Source organism: Peromyscus californicus, unplaced genomic scaffold (assembly GCF_007827085.1).
Source record: "Peromyscus californicus insignis strain IS unplaced genomic scaffold, ASM782708v3 Scaffold_16__1_contigs__length_79575227, whole genome shotgun sequence".
NCBI lineage: Eukaryota > Metazoa > Chordata > Mammalia > Rodentia > Cricetidae > Peromyscus > Peromyscus californicus.
This window is the reverse complement of record NW_026294458.1, coordinates 68,864,994-68,886,469: the sequence shown is the minus strand read 5'-3', so window position 1 is coordinate 68,886,469 and position 21,476 is coordinate 68,864,994. Positions and strand designations below refer to the sequence as shown.

The 21,476-nt window shown below is 45.8% G+C and overlaps 1 protein-coding gene across 3 annotated transcripts in view; it reads right to left on the bottom strand.

Moving 5' to 3' along the window:
• The window catches only part of Bach1 (BTB domain and CNC homolog 1), a 37,093-nt gene extending 16,894 nt beyond the window's left edge, over positions 1 to 20,199 (bottom strand). The window contains exons 1-2 of one of the 3 annotated variants that reach the window (XM_052741085.1): positions 20,068 to 20,199; positions 1,641 to 1,934 (exon numbers count right to left, since the gene is read on the bottom strand). In XM_052741085.1, the coding sequence (XP_052597045.1) occupies positions 1,641 to 1,874 (234 nt within the window). In that variant the 5' untranslated portion in view covers positions 1,875 to 1,934; positions 20,068 to 20,199. Of the gene's footprint in view, positions 1 to 1,640; positions 1,935 to 5,790; positions 5,973 to 12,794; positions 13,174 to 20,067 lie in introns of those variants that run through there. The other 2 variants (XM_052741087.1, XM_052741086.1) reach the window with 2 other exon arrangements.
• Between the last annotated feature and the right edge of the window lie 1,277 nt (positions 20,200 to 21,476).

The window sequence follows — 21,476 nt, the reverse complement described above, 5'->3', positions numbered from 1 at the left end:
AGAAGAGGGCAAGGGAGTATGGGGCCCAAGCGTGGGAAGGAATTAGAGTAAGAAACATGCAGGATCCTTGGGTGTTCCAGATCCTAACCGGTGGTGAGCAGAAACCTTCCCAGAACCTCCAGAACCTAGTTAATGCATGTGACACTACAGCCATCTGATCACCAGGAATGGATGGTGTCCACATCAACATTCCTGTTGGAACACTATTCATTTTTCAAAACATTATCAATGGACCACTGAACAAAGAGTAAAAGGCAATTCTGCATTACTCCTTAAAACTGTACTGAATTGATAATAATCTGAATAAAAAGTTCAATTAAAATTTCCCAAAATATGCCAAATCAACCAAATAACATATGCAATGTTTTCAACTTGTCACTGTGATGAAACAGTTCAAATATTTGAAAACTTATGATTTATACTTCATCAGAACAAATATAAAACATCCAAATATACACAAAATACATATGTATGTATATTGATATATACATCATCTCTTAAAAATCCATCCAAAAGACATTGTTCTACCTGTAAAGCCTCATGAAATAGTTTGAAATATGAACTGTAGAAAGCATGCCCCACCATGAGTCATGTTCTTCTATAAAATCAATGATCCGGTACCCTTGACTCACACCCCAACACTACAGCCAGAGTCACACACGAGGTGCAGCACCAGCAACCAGCTCCACTATGGATCAGTTTGCAGTTCATCCGGTTATGCCCAACATCACACAGTATGTCATACACAAGAAGTTCTACACACTTTCTCCTCCTCTCCTTAAAACTCTTTGTGTCCAATGTCAAAATATGCTAAGAGCAGTGACTGACCAAGCACGTGCTCCAATAACAGAGTCAGAAAGAATCAGTGTAAGCAGCCCACCCCACCTAAGACAAGCCCCTTGAGGCTAGCACAAAGACAAAGACCCTAGTACTTACACAGACTGGGGGTGGAAAGGTGTATGTAAAACAGGGCTCTACAAGCAAGACAACAAACGACTTTGTTTTTTAATGTTTGTTTGTTGGGTGGGTGGGGGATGTGGGAGGATGTGTGCCAGCATACATGAGGAGGTCAGAGGACAACTTGCAGGATTCAGTTTTCTCCTTCCACTATGTGAGACCAGGGAATCGAACTCAGGTCAACAAGCTTGGCAGCAGATGCCTTTATGCTGAGCCATCTCACTGGCCAAGACAACATACCACTTCTTTCCTCCCAAAGTATAAGGACCATCTCAAGAAAAAGGAAACCAGGGAGAAATACACTTGCAGAGTGCCTGCTTTTCATGGGAGATGTCTCAGGAGAGAGAGTGCACACAGCTTGAACCTGTCACGGTGTCCCTCAGAAGGGCAGAGTCACACAGCCAGCACCCCCTAAGCCAGAACCCTTCCAAATGCCTGTAATCTATCAGGTGGACTAAGATGCAGGTATTGTATCCACATATTCCACTGCTCAACAAGTATTAACATCCAAAGCAATCATTTCACATGTAAACATTCCCGTAACAAAAGCTAGAGAAGGGTTGCTACAGAAATGCTCCTCGAGATGCCCATCTCCTCAGGGAGACTAGAGTTTGTGTTCAGCTTATAACCAGAAAGTAGCTAGGTAACAACAGGTTGTGATTGCCAGCGCTGTGGCCCCTCACCTCTTCAGGCAGTGTGATGGTGAGCTCGGCATCAGTCTGGCCTACGATTCTCGAGTGGAAGTAGCTGCTGCATGCAGCCAGCACCGAGCGGTGGGCTCGGAACCGCTGGCCCTCCACCACGACAGTGACATCGCACAGGACATCCTTCTTCCGCTGGTCATTGAGGCTGAGTAAGACGTTGGTGCTGTGCACAGAAGACTCATAGGCAAACACTGAGCTCTCACTCACAGACATCCTGGGTGGCAAACGGGATCAGGGAGAGCAGTGGAAAGCATGCTTCTAACTGTCATTGACCTGCAAAGACACAGGGAAGATGTCACTTAACAAATCCTGTGGGGAAATGTGTTTTAAACAACAAACTGTCAGCATGAATTAAAATACATACTTGTCACCAACACAAAAGTGGAGACAAAAGTCTCCACAGGGACAATGTAGATTCATTCAACAAACCTCAAGTAAAGCAGGCTGATGATAGTAATTCTAATTTCAAGGCAAGGATCTTAGAGAGAAAGAGTAAGAACTTCCTGAGCCCAGGACTTCCTAGATGTCTGAAAGTAAGTTCACTCTGAGAAGAGGTCTGACAGGAGCCACGGGCTAGCCCAAACCTTCAGTCCAAATCCCACCCTCTACTTGAAGACAGTTCACGGCTATGGCCAGGGGAAGGTCACATTGGGATGGGGTACTCCACCATTCTCCATGTCCTGTTCAAAGGTAGAGCTTCCCATCCAGAGGCTCCAATCAACACAAGGTCAAGTTCATTCGGAAGCACAGGAAGAAAAGGTTCCCATGTGTCAGGACACATTTTAGAACTCGCTTTTCACATGCTGCATTCTGTGAGGCCAAAGTCAGGCAAAGCCACATTATCACCAAGAGCATGGTTTATCATGCGCAGAAAGCCTTGGTTTCCTCAAAACACTACAAAGTAAGTCAAAGTCATCATCATTTGGACATAAAATGGCTTCCAAACATTTTTGAGCACATGCACAATACTAGCAGTCAAAGAAAGGAGGCACCCCTACACATATGCATATTATCTCTGACATGACTATTCTGATACATACACCCTGAGACACACAAGAAACCCTAAGAGTCTGAGTAAGGGATGCTATTTTCCTGCAGTCCCCATGGTCTGCGCTGAGCACTTCCAGTAGTGCGCACCTCGAAGGTGAAGCCCATACGCCTGCTGTATCTTTCATTCCTTCTGACAGCTAATTCACTGTCTGATCCCCAGAGGGTCTGTGAAGGAGACACTGCTGTGCCTTCAGATTTGATACAACACAAGAGAGGAGAAATCAGAACTACTCAAGTCCACTCAGACCACAGATGGGTTCCACTTCAAAGTTCTGATGTTTTGGCTGCAAATAAACAAATCAATCCATAAATTCTCTTATACTTTGTGTTTGCTTTCACACAGGTAAAAGTTAAACTCCACAGAAGTGTAAATGGAAGTACAATCTTTCAGTAAGCTCTGTCTCAGGTTAAGGATCCAGCCTTCCTTTAGCTGACCCAGCATACCACATAACATCATTGGTGACTTCAACATTAAATGTGAAGGTGAATGGAACTTTGGGGCTATACTCTTACAGAAGGAGCAGTCAGATTCTTCTTAAAATGGTTCTTCATGATTTAGTTATCAACAAAAGGAATTACTAAGAACTGCTAGGAACAGTAGAGATGAGCTTTCCAAAATCCTGTTATCTCCTATAGGTGGGAATTCAGGGGCCAAGAGTGTCCTCCTTCAAGGCAGCTGTCCACACTGGCCTGCCAGCCAAGGCCAACGCCAAAGCTACCACCCGGCCCATGATGGCTCTCACCCTTTCCAGCCACCCAGGTTAAAACCTTTAAAGTGTGTTAGTCTTATACTTATCACTGTCGTTCTAGTGAACACCACACAGCCAAGGGAAAGTATAAAAGCTTAGAGACTGAAGTTGCCAGCAGTGTGTGATGTTGGGAGCTCCACCTGTCCACCAAAGTTCTATACATGCCCTTCTCTCGCCTCACAGTGGCTTTCCAACTTGCCATGTTTCTCTTCTCCTTGGAAAGACAAATGGCACACCATAACCTAAAGGTTCTTTGGATCCCCAAGGTGACTCCAGCAAAAGCCACCCCATCACTGGTCTGGTGGCCCCTTGCTTCTCTGAGGTACAGTGGGCCACAGCTTACTTCAGACTCAGAGAGAATCACATCTGGTTTATCACCTCTGCTCAGGCATTTTTCGGTAACAGATTACGTCATGGGTTCCCATCCCTCGGGTAGGATGTGAACATTCACACTGGTAGGATGCCAACCCCAGGTGCAATCAACCGCAGCTGAGAGCAGCTAGCATCGGGCACCGAAATAACGTGAGGACCCACTAAGAAGGACCAAGGACAGCTCACATTAGGAATTCCACTGCTCCCACGGAACTCTGGGACCCACTCCTCACACTTTTCTCAGCCAGGTACACATATACAACTGTACAATTCTATGCTGAGTCCTGGGGCCTCTACCTTACCACTGAGGGCTACACTTCTCTCCAGCTCTAATCCAAGCACTCAAGTCCTACTTCTACAAATGTTTATCCTTCTACACAGCTCCCAAGTTTACACATGTACCAATGCAGTTACATAAAATTAAAATATGAAAAAAAAGCTTCATATATTAGCATTTAATCCTTACCCCATACGAAGTACTCAGGTATTTTCTACTTTCAAAAAAAATAGTCCAAGGGACTGGAGAAATGGCTCAGAGGTTAAGTGCTCTTGCTATTCTTGCAGGAGCCAGGAGTTTGGATCCCAGCACCCACTCTGGGCAGCTCACAACTGCCTGTAACTCAAACTACGGGGTATAATGCCATCTTCCAGCCTCTGAGATCATCTACACACTGGTGTGCATACACTTACACAAATGCCCACACACACAAAAATAATTAAAAATCTAAAAAGTAAAATGATACCAGTTGTGATCTGCTCAGTTTAAAGATTCACAGATGGCTGGTACTAACAGCTTGGGACTGAGAATCTGAGATTAACTGGGATCGAATCCCAGCTCTACAACAGCTGCATGGCTTGGACAAGCTCATCAATGTGCTGTAGCCCAGCGCCTGCATCTGTAAATCAGGGATGATGTCACCACCTCCCTGAGAGGTTGGGATGTTTCTGTGGGGTGATGAACGAAAGGGACTGAGCTCACAGCAAGCAAACAATACACATTAGCTGTTCTTTAGGAAGACTTGACATTAATGAAGCTCACACCACTCAAGTAACCCTGTTTCTAAGTGATCTTCCTTGCTGAAAACCTTAGGATAACTCTTCAAGTTTATCAAAAGTATACCTAGTTCCTTCACATGTTCTTAAAAGTCACGTGGTTGGTGGGCCTCCGGTCTATTCACCAGCCCTCCCCTCTCTCAAATCATTTTTTCTTGTCTGTGCTATGCTCCAGTCACACACCCCTTCCTGCCTGCCACACTAACACCCTCCAGACCCCAGAGTCCTCCCTCTCAATGTGCCTGCCACTTGGATGACTTCAGGCAGCTGACTGGTCACCTTTCAGGTCTCAGTCTAAATGTCACAACTTTGCCTAGACTGTGCTCTGCCACAATCCAAGTACTCGGGCCAGTACTTTACCCGGCTATGAGTACTTGCTGCCAAATGACTTGACACTTTTAATACAATCCAAACCCAGATCATATACATTTTCCAAACATTCCATTTGTGGATGGAAACGCACTAATCAGGGCTCACAGCATGAAGAACTTAGGTGGCTTTTCCAGAACTACAAAAGGCCAGACCTCTTGGAGCTAGGAACACTGCAGAAGCGGCTGAGTCAGGGCCGCCAACTGTAAACACCATCAGGACAGTGACTTGAGCAACAGAGACACCTTGACCTCTGTCCTCATTACAGCCGGGCCTTCCCAGGGGTGTTCTGAACTGAGCAGTCAATAATCCTTTTTACCCAACACCTTAACTACGCAATGACTCTGCACAGCTCCTATCCACATCCACCAGGCACGGTCTCACACTTCTCAAACCTAAAAGCAAACTACCGCACCCCAGCCGCTCACATCTGTAACCGTTAATTAATTAAACCCAAACTTAGACTCACTGCACTTGAATGGTTCTGTATTCTTGGACAGACACCATTGCCTCAACTCAAGCCAAGGTGTGCTGACCTTCACAAACTGCTGATTCACTCCCTCGCGCTGACAAAGGATGAACATGCATTTTAGAGCTTCCTGAAGTTCAGATTCGTGGTGTTCTGTTCTCCACCCATGATGGACAAGTTACATTTTAATACAGTTACTGTTTCGCTGGTGTTTTCACCTTCAGAAGGACACTGAAAAATAAGACAAAAGGCTGGGATTCGTTGCACCTTAATAACTTTTCAGATAATTTACAAAGGAGAGAACTCAGCCTGAGATGACCTAAGACGGCAGGGCCAGGTCTGTAGGGTATGGCTTTGCGTGACTATAAAGCCGCAAGGGTACACAGAACTACTTGCTACACGAATCTCAAGACGACGATGTGTGCTACGTCTCAGTATGGGGGTACAATAAACAAAACTACCACCCAAACATTCTGTTGTCACTGAACAGTGACACAGGTTCTTTGTACGAGGGTTCCCTGTGTGTGCCACCCTATGCACCAACAGCCACAAGAACACAAACGAAGGGAAGGCCCATTCCAGAATGTGACTTAGACGCTCAAAATGAGAATGAGACCGCAGGGTAAATAAGGCGGCAGCAGTCACCAATTCACACAAGACACCCAAAGGTATTTATATCAAAATATATCAAAATAAAAGCTGGTCATTTTTCATTTAATCGTACTATTTAATTAATGAGAAACAATACTGTCTAAGGAGTTTTATTAATCCTGTGTCTGTCTGTCTGTGGGTGTTGTGTGTGTGTGCATGAATATCTGTATGTCTAGACAAGTACTGACCAACAGACATCAGAAATCATATTTTAAAACATTCATCATGGCTTTTCTTTCTAAGTGGAACCCTGGATCTACAGCTGATCCCGTCTCCTGAACATGTCTCCTCCTTTCTGGTAGATTCTTCTCAAGGCTTCTGCCTCTGCGGTCTTTATCACCAGTGGTGACTTCATGTCCACCTACCTGGAATGCAGAGTTTTGGATGGCAAACTCCTGGACCCATTATCTTTCTTGATCTTTCTAATTCCCCAAGTCAGTTCCTGTATTCCATACCGAGTTACCCAATGTGAGTGTCCTGAAATCTGGTAGTCAGCCTTATCATCAATCTTTCAAGGAGGTGACAGACAACTGACACACTATGGTATGTACACATTTAGTCCTTTGCCTCCAGGGCCTTTTTTTCTTTAAAATGTTAAAAATTAAGATGAGGTAGCCCATAGAAAAGAATCCTCAACAACATGATGTTTTCATTATTATTCTCAAGTTTTCAATAAACCTTAACATCAAAAGCTTTGTGGAAATTTAAACCAGCACGGTCTTCCAGAGCCCTTGAGACTTGCCTCACTGGCCAGGGAAAAGCCAGAAGGAAGAAGAAACCAGTAACCGAGAGCTGCTGTTTCCTTTAACCTCTTGGAGGCTTAAATATCACAGGTGTTCAGTCACCCACACCTACAGCACATCTCTGAGGTCAGCTCCCTTAGCCTCAAGGAAACCTAAAGTAACTTTTTTTAAGCCCCAAGGAAGAAGAAGGGCAAAGCAGAGTTGCCCACAGCACCATCCAAAGGGGCTCAGGAGAGCCTGGAGAGAGAGCTGGAGTCAAATGTTCTGCAGCTTACAGGCAGAACTTCTCTAAATTAACACTGTACGTCAGCATACAAAGCGGTAGGCTTCAGCACAGCCCTTTCAAACACTTGGTTCTAACTGGCCCCACGCCCTCCCCACACCCCACCCCTGTTGCGTCTTCCTGCCCCCCACCCACCTGGCCCTGCTTTTGCAGCACTGAGGTGCATCTTGACTCGGGCTTTTCCCTATCTTAACAATTACGTAGTTACGTAATGCCGGCTTTGTTAGTTTTGTTCTCTTGGGGGTTTTCTGTTCGGGTTTTTGGTTTTTTTGAGATAAGGACTGACCTGGAGCCCACTCTGTAGACCAGGCTGGCCTTGAACTCGGAGATCTGCCTGCCTCTGCCTCCCAGATGCTGGGATCAAACATGTACACCACCATGCCTGGTCTGTCATGTGTGTACTGGATTAAATGTTGTATTTGAAATTTTAAGACAAAGTCAGGCTTAAAAGCGAGGAGCTGGAACTGTTAGAGAACCTGAAAAAAGTTGTCTCCTACTCAGACATCAGCAACAGAAGGTTCTTCATACACTAAATCAGCAAATCTATCTTTGCTTGTTCAGGTTCCTAAGTTTGGAAAAGCCTGGAAGGCAATTCCAGAACAATACTAAAGAAAACAATAAACATTAAAAACAAAAATAAAACAAAACCAGAGTTCAAGCTGCAGAACTGAAAACAAAAGAAACCACTACTTTACCTGCCATCCTCCCTCAAAGAACTGTAGAAACAACTGGGCCTTTGGTTTGCCCAATGCACTGACCAACGACTTAAAGTTTAAAAGGACTGTTGCATCTTTTATGAAAACACGCACTAGCCGCTCGAACTGGTCCATACCGACAAAGCATCCTTCCTGAATCCAGACTTCTCATCGAGCATCATTAGTCACCGTTATCATCTGTGGGCTACACATGACACACGATGAGCTGCCTGTGTTTGAGTTATGCACTACAGTGAGCTTTCACTTTGTTAAGGTTGGTTTGTTCAGACATGTCTCATTATGTAGCCCAGGCTGGCCTCAAACTCCAATTCTTCTGCCTCAGCACCCCAAATTTCAATAAGCTTTGAAAACTGCATATACACATGAGAGCAACACCAAGGCATATGGGTTTCTGTCACTCCTCAGAATCCACATGACTCTTTCAGTCGCCTCCTCTGTACGCCTCTGGCTACGGGGAGCCAATGATCTGTGTCTATCACCATCACAGTACAGTAACATGAATTTCCCTTTTGACATACAAATAGATTGTATCATGTACTCTTTTTTAAGTTTCTTTCACTCAGCTCAGTGGTTTCAATACACACTGATGCTAAGAACATCTGATGTTTCTTTTTTGTTGTTGCTGTTGGCAAATATTCCATTATACAAATATGCAACAATTTGTTCATCCCCTTAATTGGTGATAAAGATAGATAACTGACCTAGTCACAGCTTGGGATGATACTAAAATTTTATTAAACAGCTGCCTGGACACACACTCACTCCACGTTCCCAGGGTAATTACCTAGGAAGACAGGAGCTGAGTGATATGGGAGGTGTATGCTCTTTAGCAATCACACAATAGTTTCCCAGATGGACTATATCATTTCGCTTTGCTACCAGCAGTGTGTGGGTCCATCCATACCAGCTCTATACCAGCACTAACCCTTGGCGCTAATCCTCTGAATCTTGGCTCTCCCGGTGTGTGCAGAGTATTTCACCGTGGTTCTTATTTGTCTTCCTGGTGCTAATAACACTGAGCATCCTTACATGTGCTTGTGTTGGCCGTTTTTCATCTCCTTGTGTGAAACAGATTAATTCTTCCTAGACATTTTTTTATTATCTTTGAGTTGAAAGAGCTAGTAGAATTATGATTAGGGTTGCAATAAAACTATATTTATTTAGGGGGAACAGCTAACAAATCGAGCTCCCAGCTCATGAATAGGGCTTCCCTCTCCATGTTCCAAGGACTTCTTTAATATCTCTTAATGTTACGATGATGCTGTCTAGAGCAAAGGAGGTTTATACATCTTCTATTAAATTTATTCCTACGTGTTTTACGATTTCTGTAGCACTGTAGATAGATTTGCACTTTTATGCTTTATTTTACAGGTTTACTACATAATTGCAACTGTATCTCTGAGATATGAACCAAAACCCAACAACAGCCTGAACTAATTCATTCATTCTGGGGCTTCTTTGTAAACTCTTTACTGTTTTTTCTCTGTGCACAATCACGCCATCTGAAAACAAACGAGTGTGCTTCTTCCCGCCCTTCCTTATGCCTCCTTTTCTCCCCTCACTGCAGTGACTGACCACGAGTGATGTCCCGACTCACTCCCTTACCTGGAAGTGTGCACTGCCCGCCTCCAATGTGGGAGAGCTATAGAGTTTTGGTTTTTGGTTTTTTAGATGAACAAGTAATGGGCAGAAAATGACCGCCCCAGTTAACTTAAGGCTCCCACAAGAAATTCAAAAAGGGGAAACTGAAAAATCTCCCAAAGAAGTGAAATTCTGGGTCACTCTGCATCCCCAAAGCCTGTGTCATGCCTAAGTACGCCCTTCAGACATCCCAATATCCACAACCAGATGCCACTAAAGAGAAGGCAAGAGGATTCTTAGAAAGGAGTGAGGACCCTCTCAGAGTCTCACATGTGGAACGGCAGCCGCTGGGGGACAGAGTAGTGCTTGAAGTACTCGGTGTCTCCCCAGCCCACTGAGCAAGCCCCTTCATGTTTCTTTCTCTTAAAAACAGTCATTTTTCTTGGGAAAAAGAGAAGGTATACTTAATATGTTTAGGAGCACCTGGCATATGATTTTATTTTTATGCTATAAATGTGTGTTTTTAATGCACAGGGTGACACCAAAACAATTCAGAAAGAAACGCATTACCACATAGTTTGTTCACACTCAATATTAACACAGGTAAAAATCACATAAACATTGTTAATTGGTTCTCAGAGAATGGCATCACAGTTATAGGACAGAATGAAAATTATTACCAGCCTTGACAAAACCAAACTTTTGCTAGGGGATGGAATCCAAGCAGGCAGAAAGAGAGGTAGTATTTCTGCATGACTTATAATGTAGGGTTCAACTGGTCCTGTCATATTAATGAGCCCAAGAAGACAATAAAAACACATTTAGAGTTGAGTGGGAGAGGTTCTCAACAGCAGAAACAAAACTAACCTGACTATGAGGGGGAGGGGAGAGAGAGACAGGAAATCAACAAAGTCTCAGATTGACACACAAACATCTTACAGACCCAGAGGTGGTCACCGAAAAGCTCAACACCAGACAGGAGTAGATTCTGCATCTCCGCAGAATTACAGCACAGTGAACCAGGCTGGTCCCTCTAACTTTTTATTCATATTGATTTCACTAGAAACAAACTTGAAAGGTGTTCACAAAAAGAGTAACAAAAAACAATCAGATTCAGTTCAATAGAAATTGCTGGTAAATTGGCTGTGAGAACTGATGAAACTTCTAAAGATTTTTCAAATAGGAAAGGCGTCTAAAAGAGAGAAAAATCAATCTTAAACTACGATCCTAACAAAAAGTAGATTTTAGCAAAAATGAGGAGTTAACGGAAGGTGGTAAGATACCGTACAGGGACCAATACGAGGATTCCCATCATCACAGTATAATATCCCTCTCGAAATTTCTTGACACACACCGCCACACCCCCCATCCCCTTTGTGATAGCTGGTCAACCTGACAAGATCTGGAATCACCCGAGGCAAGCCCCTGGGCGCACCTGTGAGGGCTCTTCTCCATCAGACTGACTGACTGCAGTGGGAATATGCCCGTCCTAAAGTGGGCAGCGAGCGCCAGCCGGCAGCAGCCGCATCTAAGGAACGGCTTCGGTGCTCTGCCCGCTTGCTTGTGTGTCTTACCAGCGGCTGCTACCACAGTCACTGTCTCTCCCCTGCAGCCATCCCATGCAGGTATCAGAGCTCAGATTCTTCAGCCTTCCCACACGGAATGAAAACCAGCTCTGGAGGAATCCCCCAGGGCTTCGGCACTCGATTGGGACTGCTGAGGCATCCAGCCTGGTGTACTGAAGAGCTCTGGTTCTCAGCTCCACCTTCCCCTCGCTCAGAGGGCAGGCAGGCAGTGTTGGCCCACCCAGGCTATATCATGTAAGCCAATCTAATTAACCCTCTTACAATATACCGCATCAGCCCTGACTAATACCCACGGATACCTACAATCCTCCTCTTTTCTTCCCCAGGAAGAGCAATGCACACTCACACTGTCTCCACTTCTCCCTCCGCAATTTCATGTGAGTCCACCAAAGGGCAAACTGTCAGTTTTCTTGCAGTTACTTCAGCAATATTCAACAGCTTTTTCATCTTCTCCCTGCAATCCTTAGGCTTCCAGGATCCCACAGCTCATGGACTTCCAACCTGCCCTCTGGCATCTCAAATTTAACATGTACAGTAATACTGGGTGCCAGCCATCACCAACCACACTCATTAGGATAGTCATCAAAATATTGAGGTAATTTTTTTCTTTTTCTTTCTTCGGTTTCAGCATTCAAATTGTCAGCTATAAACACATATTACCTTATAAATCTGAAGCAATAACTATAAGCATAAAAGTATGCTTTGGTTAAAAATGTAGCTCACGTTTATTTTAAATGTCGATTAAATTAAAGGACAAATAACATTTCCGTCTTCACAGTGGGATTTTCTGCACCCACCAACGAGGATTCCATCAACACTGGAAAACCCACCACTGACTTTAAAACACAGAAGCCCACGGCTATCGCCTCACCATGACTACCAAAAGTTTTACTTTAAAAAGTGGCTGGGGGCTAGGGAGGTGGCCCATGTTAAAGCAAGCATGGGGATTGGAGCTGGGGTCCCCGGCACCCAGGGTGACAGTTCACACTTAGGAGCCCAGCACCGAGTCAGGGGAGCAGAGGGAGGTGGAGCCAAACACATGTCTGGATTGTACTGACCAGCCAGGCAGGCCAATCAATAAGGTCCAGATTCACTGAGAGACCCGTATCAAAAAAGAAAACAAAAAACCAAGGGGTGGGAGTGATAGAGGAAGACATCTAGCTCCCACATACACAGATACATCATTAAAGCCAATCAGAGGTTCCATTCATTCCCCTTGACACTGACATCTCTATGTGAACGCTGGCTTGGGGGAACACAGACAAAGGAGAGAGAAGAGCTTTAGGGACAGTTTTACACACACATAAAGAAGCATCCCGTGGCAGGGGTGGGTATCATCTCCCTGCAGAGAACTGAGTCATTGAGATAAATGAGCTGGGGAAGCTATCTTGCCACTGGAAGAGAGCAAGTGCTGCCGCTTTCTCCAGCCTTGATCCACAGCTAAGCTTCTGCAGAACGTCTGACTTGCCAACGAAAGCAGCATCCTCCAGCAAACCACGCAGTCATCTTACCACTCCTAAGGCTCTTCTGACTTCTCCAAATTCAGGCTTCTCCTCATCTGCGATCCCCTGGCTCATTTCACTGCAACTGGCCATCCTATGACAGAAAGCTGGGCTCTTAAGGTGTAACTTCTAGAAAGTTCTGCCAGTGTCTAGAAAGGTTCCCGGTATATAAAGCCGTAAGTTTACGTTACATGTAAACCCAGTATCTGACAAGCTTTGATGTCACAAATGCTGAGATAAATTTAGCAACCCACCCTACTATCCTACAGACTCAACAGATGTGTATCTGTGTGTGAGTTTGGGAAGAGCAGCAGCATCCACGGGAGACAAAGAACAAGGCACCATTAAACCCAAACACTCATCACCCCCACCCTGAACTTCAGAGTGAGAGCTGCTGCAGTTAACAGCAGAGGGCTTGGGTGGAGGGGCAAGCTCCTAGCTGGGCTCTCCCACCAGGAACAACTCCTTAGGTCAACCTACTCCAGTGACTCGGTGCCCCAGATGCCTGAGGCCTGAACCCAACTAGACCAGGGATGAAAGGCAAGCCCTCAGAAACAAAACACACCTCACAGAAACTCAAAGAACTAGAGCTTGATTGGTGCTTGGGGAGTCCTTTACCACAAAGACATAACGGAGTACAGAAAGTCGCCAGTGGTCACAGTCTCGGCATCGACGGGAATTTCCTTGTATTTCTCTCAATGACAGCTACAACTGAAGGCATTGGTAAAGATGCCTCCTCAGCAGGACGACATGCTTTTCACCATTAAAAGTCTTGCTAAGAAAGACTAGTGGTGGTGGCGCACGGCTTTAATCCCAGCACTCGGGAGGCAGAGGCAGGCAGATCTCTGTGAGTTCGAGGCCAGCCTGGGCTACAGAGTGAGTTCCAGGACAGGCACCAAAACTACACAGAGAAACCCTGTCTCGAAAAAAAAAAAAAAAGTCTTGCTAAGCCAGGCACACCTATGACCCAGTGGAGAGGCTGAGGCAGGAAGATTGTGGCGTTCAAGGCCAGCAAAACCCTACCCAATAACAAAGTTTTTTACTAAAATGAAAAAACAATTCTTAAAAGAGCCATAAACTAGTTTGCTGATTCTTCTAATTTAACAGACGGCTCCTACACAGTGGAAAACTGTGTGCTGTGCCGAAAAGACACCCCAGGAAATACAGTAAATAAACATCAGTACCTTGGAAATGACACCTGAGCCAATACACAGTAACAGCTTTTCACAGCAAAACCAGTGCTTAAACATAAAATATATACTAATAAAATTACTGCTCTTACTGAAAACCACTTACTCTGGAATTACTACCTAATAAATGTATTAAAATGTTAATAAATGTTTATAGCTAAGTATTTTATAATCAACTCTCTGAACTGATTGAGCTGACTTCTAAAAGATGTTGGCATCCTTAGCAGAGGGAGAAGACATTAAGCACAGGAGGACACCGGCAAGCAGGGGAGTCAGCGGGTTGGGGGGAGGGGGGGTCTCCCTACTTCTTCAAGAGGATGATGAAGACTTCGCCACCTCAGTCAAGAGCACCTTCCTAGGGTATCCAGGAGGTAGACAGTCAGTTAGACAGATTAATGGAGAGGAGGGCAGAGCCCTCGCTCTATTATTTAATCAACAGCCTAGGAAATGGCCCATTGCTAATGTCCATGCTACAAAGGACAACCAGCAGAAAAGGGCTCTGCTATAAAGAAGGAAGGAGAGAGCAGAGTGCACCTCAAAAATGAACGAAAGTTGTTTCTTTAAAGTAAAATGACTTCATTGGATAGTTTGGTGGTTTGAATAAGAATTGCCCCCCCATAGGCTCGTAGATTGGAAGGCTTGGTCATTAGGGAGTGGCACTACTTGAGAGGAATTAGGAGGCGTGGCTTTGTTGAGGAGGTGTGTCACTAGGGGGTGGGCTGTGGGGTTTCAAAAACCCAAGCCAGTCCCAATGACTCTCTCTTCCTGCTGTCTGTGGATTCAGATGTAGAACTCTCAACGACTTCTCCAGCATCATGTCTGCCTGTGTGCCTCCATGCTCCCTGCCTTGATGAAAATGGACTAAACCTCTGAAACTGTAGGCCAGCCCCCAAATAAATGCTTTCTTTTATAAGTGTTGCTATGGTCATGGTATCTCTTGACAGCATTAAAACACTGACTAAGACAGATAGAAACCAGGAATACTTGTTACAAAAATATTCTTTTGAACAAAGACTATTCCAGGGCTTTTAAGAAGATGCATCTAAACTTCCTTTTAACAGAATATAATTTGCACACAACGTCAGTGCATTATGAACATGTCCCAACTGCCCCAATGCTGAGAAGGGAGCTTGCATCTGGCCAGCTTCAGGGCAGTCTTCTGTGCCCTAACAGCAGTTGGTTACTGGGCAGCCCCTGTTTCTTTGTTTCCCAGGTTTGCCTTGGGGCAGGTTTTAATACCCTACAAATGCATCCTAAACTCTGAGGTTCTGAGGAGAACTAAGAAAGGTCTATTCTGAGAGCGATGATTTGAAAGGAGGTGTTAGGTATACAAGATGGGTAACATCTCCACAACCCAAATGATATTTGCTCACTCCAAGTCACTGACAGGTAAAAAATAAATCCCAAGACCAGTTTCCTTTGTATCTCGAGGTAAATTAGAATAATGAATTAATTCCAGCTACTTCCTCAGTCATCACAATGTATGGAAGAAGAAGAAACTCAAAATCTGTTTCAACTTAGTATACAGTCAACAAGTGCACATAATACCCGCTCCTTCAAGCTGCTCCAAACTGCCAAGGTTCAAAGCCCACAGAACCAGAACTGGCCCATACTGGGTCACTCTGCGGCCATCAGTAGACATCTAGGTAAGCAAACACAGCCAAGGCACACTGAAAGACAGCTGTTCACCAGCAGGACACTCACACGGGGTTAAAAAGAAAATCCAAGTGTCTGACACACCTTTCTGAACAGAAACAACTACAGCTAAAAACACACTCACTGTCTTTGGGTCCCTAGCACGGGTAACTTCTCTACAGGCTCGCTGTCTAAAGACAACACGGGACTTACAAGCTGCGACTGGCGGGTGCATTACACGTGCTCCCCATAAACTGACAGAGTCCAGGAAGTAGAACTGAGAGGCCAGTTCCATCCCAGCACTAACAAGCAGAGAGGGAGTGGCCAGGCTGCTAAATCCAACGGGTCAGAGCATCCTCAGCTAGGATGCAAAGGAAGAGCCAGAGAGAAAATTCTAAGTACTTTTTATTTCTTCAAACACCAGTTACATTTAACTGGCAGGACACCATGGGGTGCTCCAGAGCTCAAGGCTGAGTCCATAAGCACCAACCTGAAACCCTGCTACCACCTTACCAATAGTGTCCATTTGAGTTGTATTTCTAGTAACAATACCTGCCCAATGCACGCCACCAGCTCATCTGTGGTGGTGGCTGCTAGTTCAGCTCCCAGAAGCTACCTAACGAGGCCCTGTAAGTAAGAACACAACCTGCCTCATTCTGGACATCATAAAATAAGACCTAATAATTTATGTCCTGACACTTGGTTCACAGTAACACACTAGATGCTCACAGCAATCTATGATACAGATATCATCATCATCATCATCATCATCATCATCACCACCATTTTTCAGAAACACAAGTAAATTAAGAGCTAGCTCCAAAGCCTAAGATGATGACTTAGGCAAAACCTGATCTTTAGCAATACAGTTCTACATCTCCCACTCAGAGTTTATAGCTTCTCTGTCAAATGTACAGGGACCCCAACTTCAGATCTGTTAATGCCATGCACTATGGAAGCCGGGGGTCCAGGGTGATGCAAAGTAGTAATTTATCTGCAGTTTTGAAGTTTACTCTCTGCAAAGGGCCTGGATTTAGGAAACAACACTCAAATTATCCACACTTTGGATATCAGTTGAGTCTCTCCTTTGGCATATTTTTCTAAAATCAAAAGGATCTCATAAATCATCCATCCCACCACCTAAAATAATCTTTTCATTTTGCTGGCTCTTCAAGAGACACAGGGTTCAGGGTTCACGCAAGTGTCCTACTAATAGAAAGTCAGAAAACTGAAGGGGGGAGGTGACTGTTAAAAACCTCAGCCATGGGCAGAGCAAGCCACGCTGTGAAGAGTCCTCTGCCATCTGGTCATGTCAACAAGTTTTGTAAGCGTTATTGTGAGAGTCACCTCCACAGTACAGAGGTACAAAGGCATAGGCCTTGAGGTAGGACTGAATGGCAAATAGTAGCCACACCTCCTGGGCCAGTGAGATGGTTCAGTGGGTAAGGGCACCTGCTGCCAAGCCTCAGGGCTGGAGTGTGATGTCCAGACACATGGGATGGAGGGAGAGAACCTATTCCCACAGGTTGTCCTCACACCTACACACACACACACACACACACACACACACACACACACACACACACACACACACCATGGTACCTGTGTGCCCATACACATAAACAGAGAGAAAAGAATACATTAAAACAAAAAATGTAAAATTAGTAACCCCTCCTAAAAGGCTGACATTTTAAGGAATACTACTTTCCCAAGGGATTATCTAAATGCACAGTTTTAATAATTCTCACAAGAGCATGAAAAAAGGGGGGGAACCATAGGCTCTCTTAGAGAACACTGTCACTTTAAAAACTTGGCTATAAATATTACACTCCAACGTGTAAATTATCAAGCAAGTGTTCCTGCTATCCCTTCTGCTACTCTCCAGATCACACACATTCAACCACCTACCCACTAGTCTTACCTTCAAATTCAATAAAACGTTATCAAATTTAACTATCATTTCTTATTTTGATCACTAACTTCAACAATGTAGCCAGAAATTACCACCGTCTATTCTTTACAATATAAAAACTACATATGAGGTGAAAATTAAATACTAAGAGTATTTTCAAGTAACTACAGTTCGCTGGAAGAGATCAGAAATTAAAAACAAACAAACAAAATAAAAAAACCTGTTGCAATTTTGGAGTAATGGTATTAGCAGTGGAAAGTGAATTGTGGCTCCCTCAAGAGAAAACAAGATAAAAATGCATATAACCACATTACTTAATACACAAGTCATAATGTCACTCTGCTTTTTTAACTTTTTGTCTTTTATTTTTAAGTATTTTTAAAAAGCAAAGTTTGGGTATTTTCACCTCAGATAAATCATCCTGTATACTACCTGACAGCTCCTAATATCTGAAAGATGCATGATTGATAATCCCTAAATCTAAAGCAACAAAGTAACTGTTTTCCTCCTACAAATGTTTTAAAGGAACTGACCATCCATAATAAAGAATGCATCATCATTCTTGGGCCCACAGAATGGCTGAGTGGGTAAAGGCACTTGCCACCAAGCTAGATGACCCGCGTGTGATCACCAGAGCGCACAGAATGGAAGGGGAGAATGGTAACTGAAAACTGTCCTCTGACCTTTGCATAAATAGATGCAGAAAGAAAGAATACATAAGTAAACGTAAAGAAAATTTACAGGGAAAAATTTTTTATTCTTTTGGTCAAGGGGAAAAAGCGAGCTCTCCTCTCCCTCATACACGTTTCCATTTCTAAACTTTGCACCGAGGACTGACTGGTATGGGTATGTGCTCGTTTTTTCAGGCAAAAAGCAATCACACAAGATCCATAAAATCAAGAGAGTGAGACAGACACATTCTGTCTTCCCATAGACCCCTCGCTCTAGGCTTGACCCAAGAGAACCTGCAGACTTCGTCCTTTACCACCTCTCTGACCCTAGGAACTAGTTATGCAGGAAAACCTAAAAACCCTGAAAGGAAATCCCCTTTGTGGCCTCATCAAAAACAAACTTTTACAAAGAATAACTTAAGCATGTCTTCACCACTCAGCATCAACACTAAAAGCGAAACAATTACTTAAGGACATCAAGAGAAGGGAATGTTTCGTTCCAATACTGTTGAATGCCTTCCTTCTATCTGAAATCTCTCCAGCACAAATTGTTTCTCCTGCAGTAGGCCACGAGGCTGCTGTTTAAACACCACCTCGGTGTTATACTTGGCCACGTCCTAAGCGTGCTCTCCCACGTCACCCACTGATTACCTGTATCAAAACACACAGCCCGCAGCGGGGGGCCCCCCCTCCGGCCTCCAGAAGCAACCCCTCATGTGTGCAACTCAGCCTTTTATAGTGGAGGCATGTGATGAGCGTATCTGCACCAGCTGTTCCTAATTACCTCTCAGACTGGGGTGAATGACTCAGCAACACAAACTCTTTTAAAGAGTCACCCTACCTTGTTATCCAACCGACGTTGCGAACAAAGGGAAGCCACTTGACAGATCCGTCGGTTAAACAACAATACAAGAGGCGATCACGCCTCCAAAGCCACCCAACTCCAAGATGACTCACCGGGAGCCTTTCCCCCCCGCCCCCCCCAGACTACCTTACGATGTCCAAAGCCAGAAGTGGCAAGCGCCTTCAAGCCCAGCCCAGAGCTTGAACCACTACCACCGCCAGAGCAGGAAGAATAGGCCAAACCATACCCCTTCCCATTTCTCCGAACGTGTGTAGCGTTCAAAGGCTCGGCTACAAACAAATCTAGGGTGTCCATCCTTTAATCTTTCTGAACTGCCTTCCATGTAAACCCAGCCGGCTGAAAGGAGTGCTCAAAAACCTAAACAAAGACCCAGCAGGGGCATCCTCCACGGCGAGCAGTCACAACTGTATACAATTCTCCAAAAAGAGCAGCATCCTGCAAAAACAGCCTTTGTTCTTCCAAGCCTGTCGCTGGAGCTGGATTTTCCCACACACGTTCTTTCAGAATTACTACGTCTGCCTTGACTCAGCCCATGCTGAACGTAGAGAGCTCACTACATAAAAGCCATGGGCGCAATTCCACCAAATGACACCAAAGTGCCGGAGAAGAACGAGCGAGAACGCGCTGGCCCTGGCGCTACGGGACACGGACACAAAGCTGGTGTCGTTATTATCATCGAGACCCCACTTCTGCCCATGCCGTGAAGAGTCTAAATCACAAACGTGCGTAAAGCTGCAACAAAGGGAAGCCCGGAGACCGCAGGGTGCTCCTGGCGTCCGGGCTGGCTCGGCCTGGCCCCCCGCACGCCAGCAGAGCGGGACGCGGCCCGCGCGGAGCTCGGTGCAGGGCGGCGCCGGCTCGGCCGGTCCGGAGAGTCCGCGCAGCGCGGCGTAAACAGCGCGCAGCCTGCCGCCCCCCACTCCCAGGCCCGCGCGGCCGCCCGCCACCAGCCTGGTTGACCCCGGGGAAGGACGGAAGGACGACAGCCCGCACCGACCGAGCCACTCACCGGAGCCGAGGCGCGGCGCGGCCCGACTGAAGGCTGCAAGCGGCGGTCAGGTGACTCACTCCCTCCGCGCGGCCGGCCGCCGTCCCCTCCCCTGCGCTCCGCTCCACTCCGCCACCGCCGCCAGCGCCTCCCGGCGCTAAAGCCCCGCCCCGCCCCCAGACTCCGCCCCGTAGCCGAAACCCCGCCCCTTGGCTGAAACCTCGCCAGCCCCCCCCCCAAGGCCACGCCCCGTTCCAGGCCACGCCCTCCACTGGTAAGAGCCTCCCAGTCTCTCCTGGAGCCCGTAAACTGTTGCGTTCTGGAGCTTGGACCTGACAACCAGGCCTCCAGCCCTGTCTTCTTACCTCTGCCTTCCGTGGTAAGGTGATAAACCACCGAGGACCACCTCCTCCTCACCTGCTGAGGGAAGAAAAGAAAGGCTGACGCCTCCAAACCCCCAAGGGTTGTTGCATTGCTCAGGGAACACCCCACCACCACCACCACCACCACCGCACAAAAGGTCAGATAAGGATCTTCGGCCCCACGCCCCCCAGAAACCGTGGAAGCTCTGTTCAGCCATGCTCCTGGGCTGCTTTCCAGTGGGGGTGAGAAAGCCTGGTGTTTGAACTTGCCGGAAAGGAAAGGGGTGTGTCAAGAACTTTGTCAAGCGCTGGGCAGGACTTTTAGGAGTAGGTTTGAGAGGAGGTGGCTGCCGCCCATCTCAGTGATCTCTAACTTCAAGTTCTGTCCGATGAGGCCTTTCCTTGAAAACCACAAGGCATGTGACCTGGGCTGTACTTTGTTCATTATAACCCACTAATATGAAGGACTCCTCCGATCAAATCCCTTTGCTGCGTGCACGCCACACACACTGATTTGAGAGTTATCCCTGTGCCCTTCCGACTTGCCTGAGTAATCTGCACTCTTTTTCTTTTTGTTTTTGTTGGAGTTGTTCTTGTTTTTCAAGACTGAGTTTCTCTGTGTAACCCTGGCTGTCCTGGAACTCACTCTGTAGATCAGGCTGGCCTCAAACTAGCATATCCACCTGCCTCTGCCAGGTGCTCGCACTAGGATTATAGACCTGCGCTTATCTGCTTGCTGTGGTCGGCTGCATTCACCAGGGAGCAAACACATTGTGCTCGACTTCACATCCGGAATATGCTGCAAAGTGTCTGGCATCCCCTTCCATGCTGTAGCTGCCAGGAAATATGGATCCAGTTCCAATGGCTGGTGGTGTCAGCCCTCTCCCCTCACGCCCTGGTCATGCTGTCATCCTCAGCTGCTTATTCAAGCACTTATCCAATTGTTCTTTAGTTTTTATTATGTTCACAGTTGTTCAGAGCAGTGTCTTTCTGTGAGGCTGCATGCACATGTGGCAAAGCTTACTGGTCTGTGGAAAGAGTGGGCTGCTCTGGCCAACCTGATTAGAC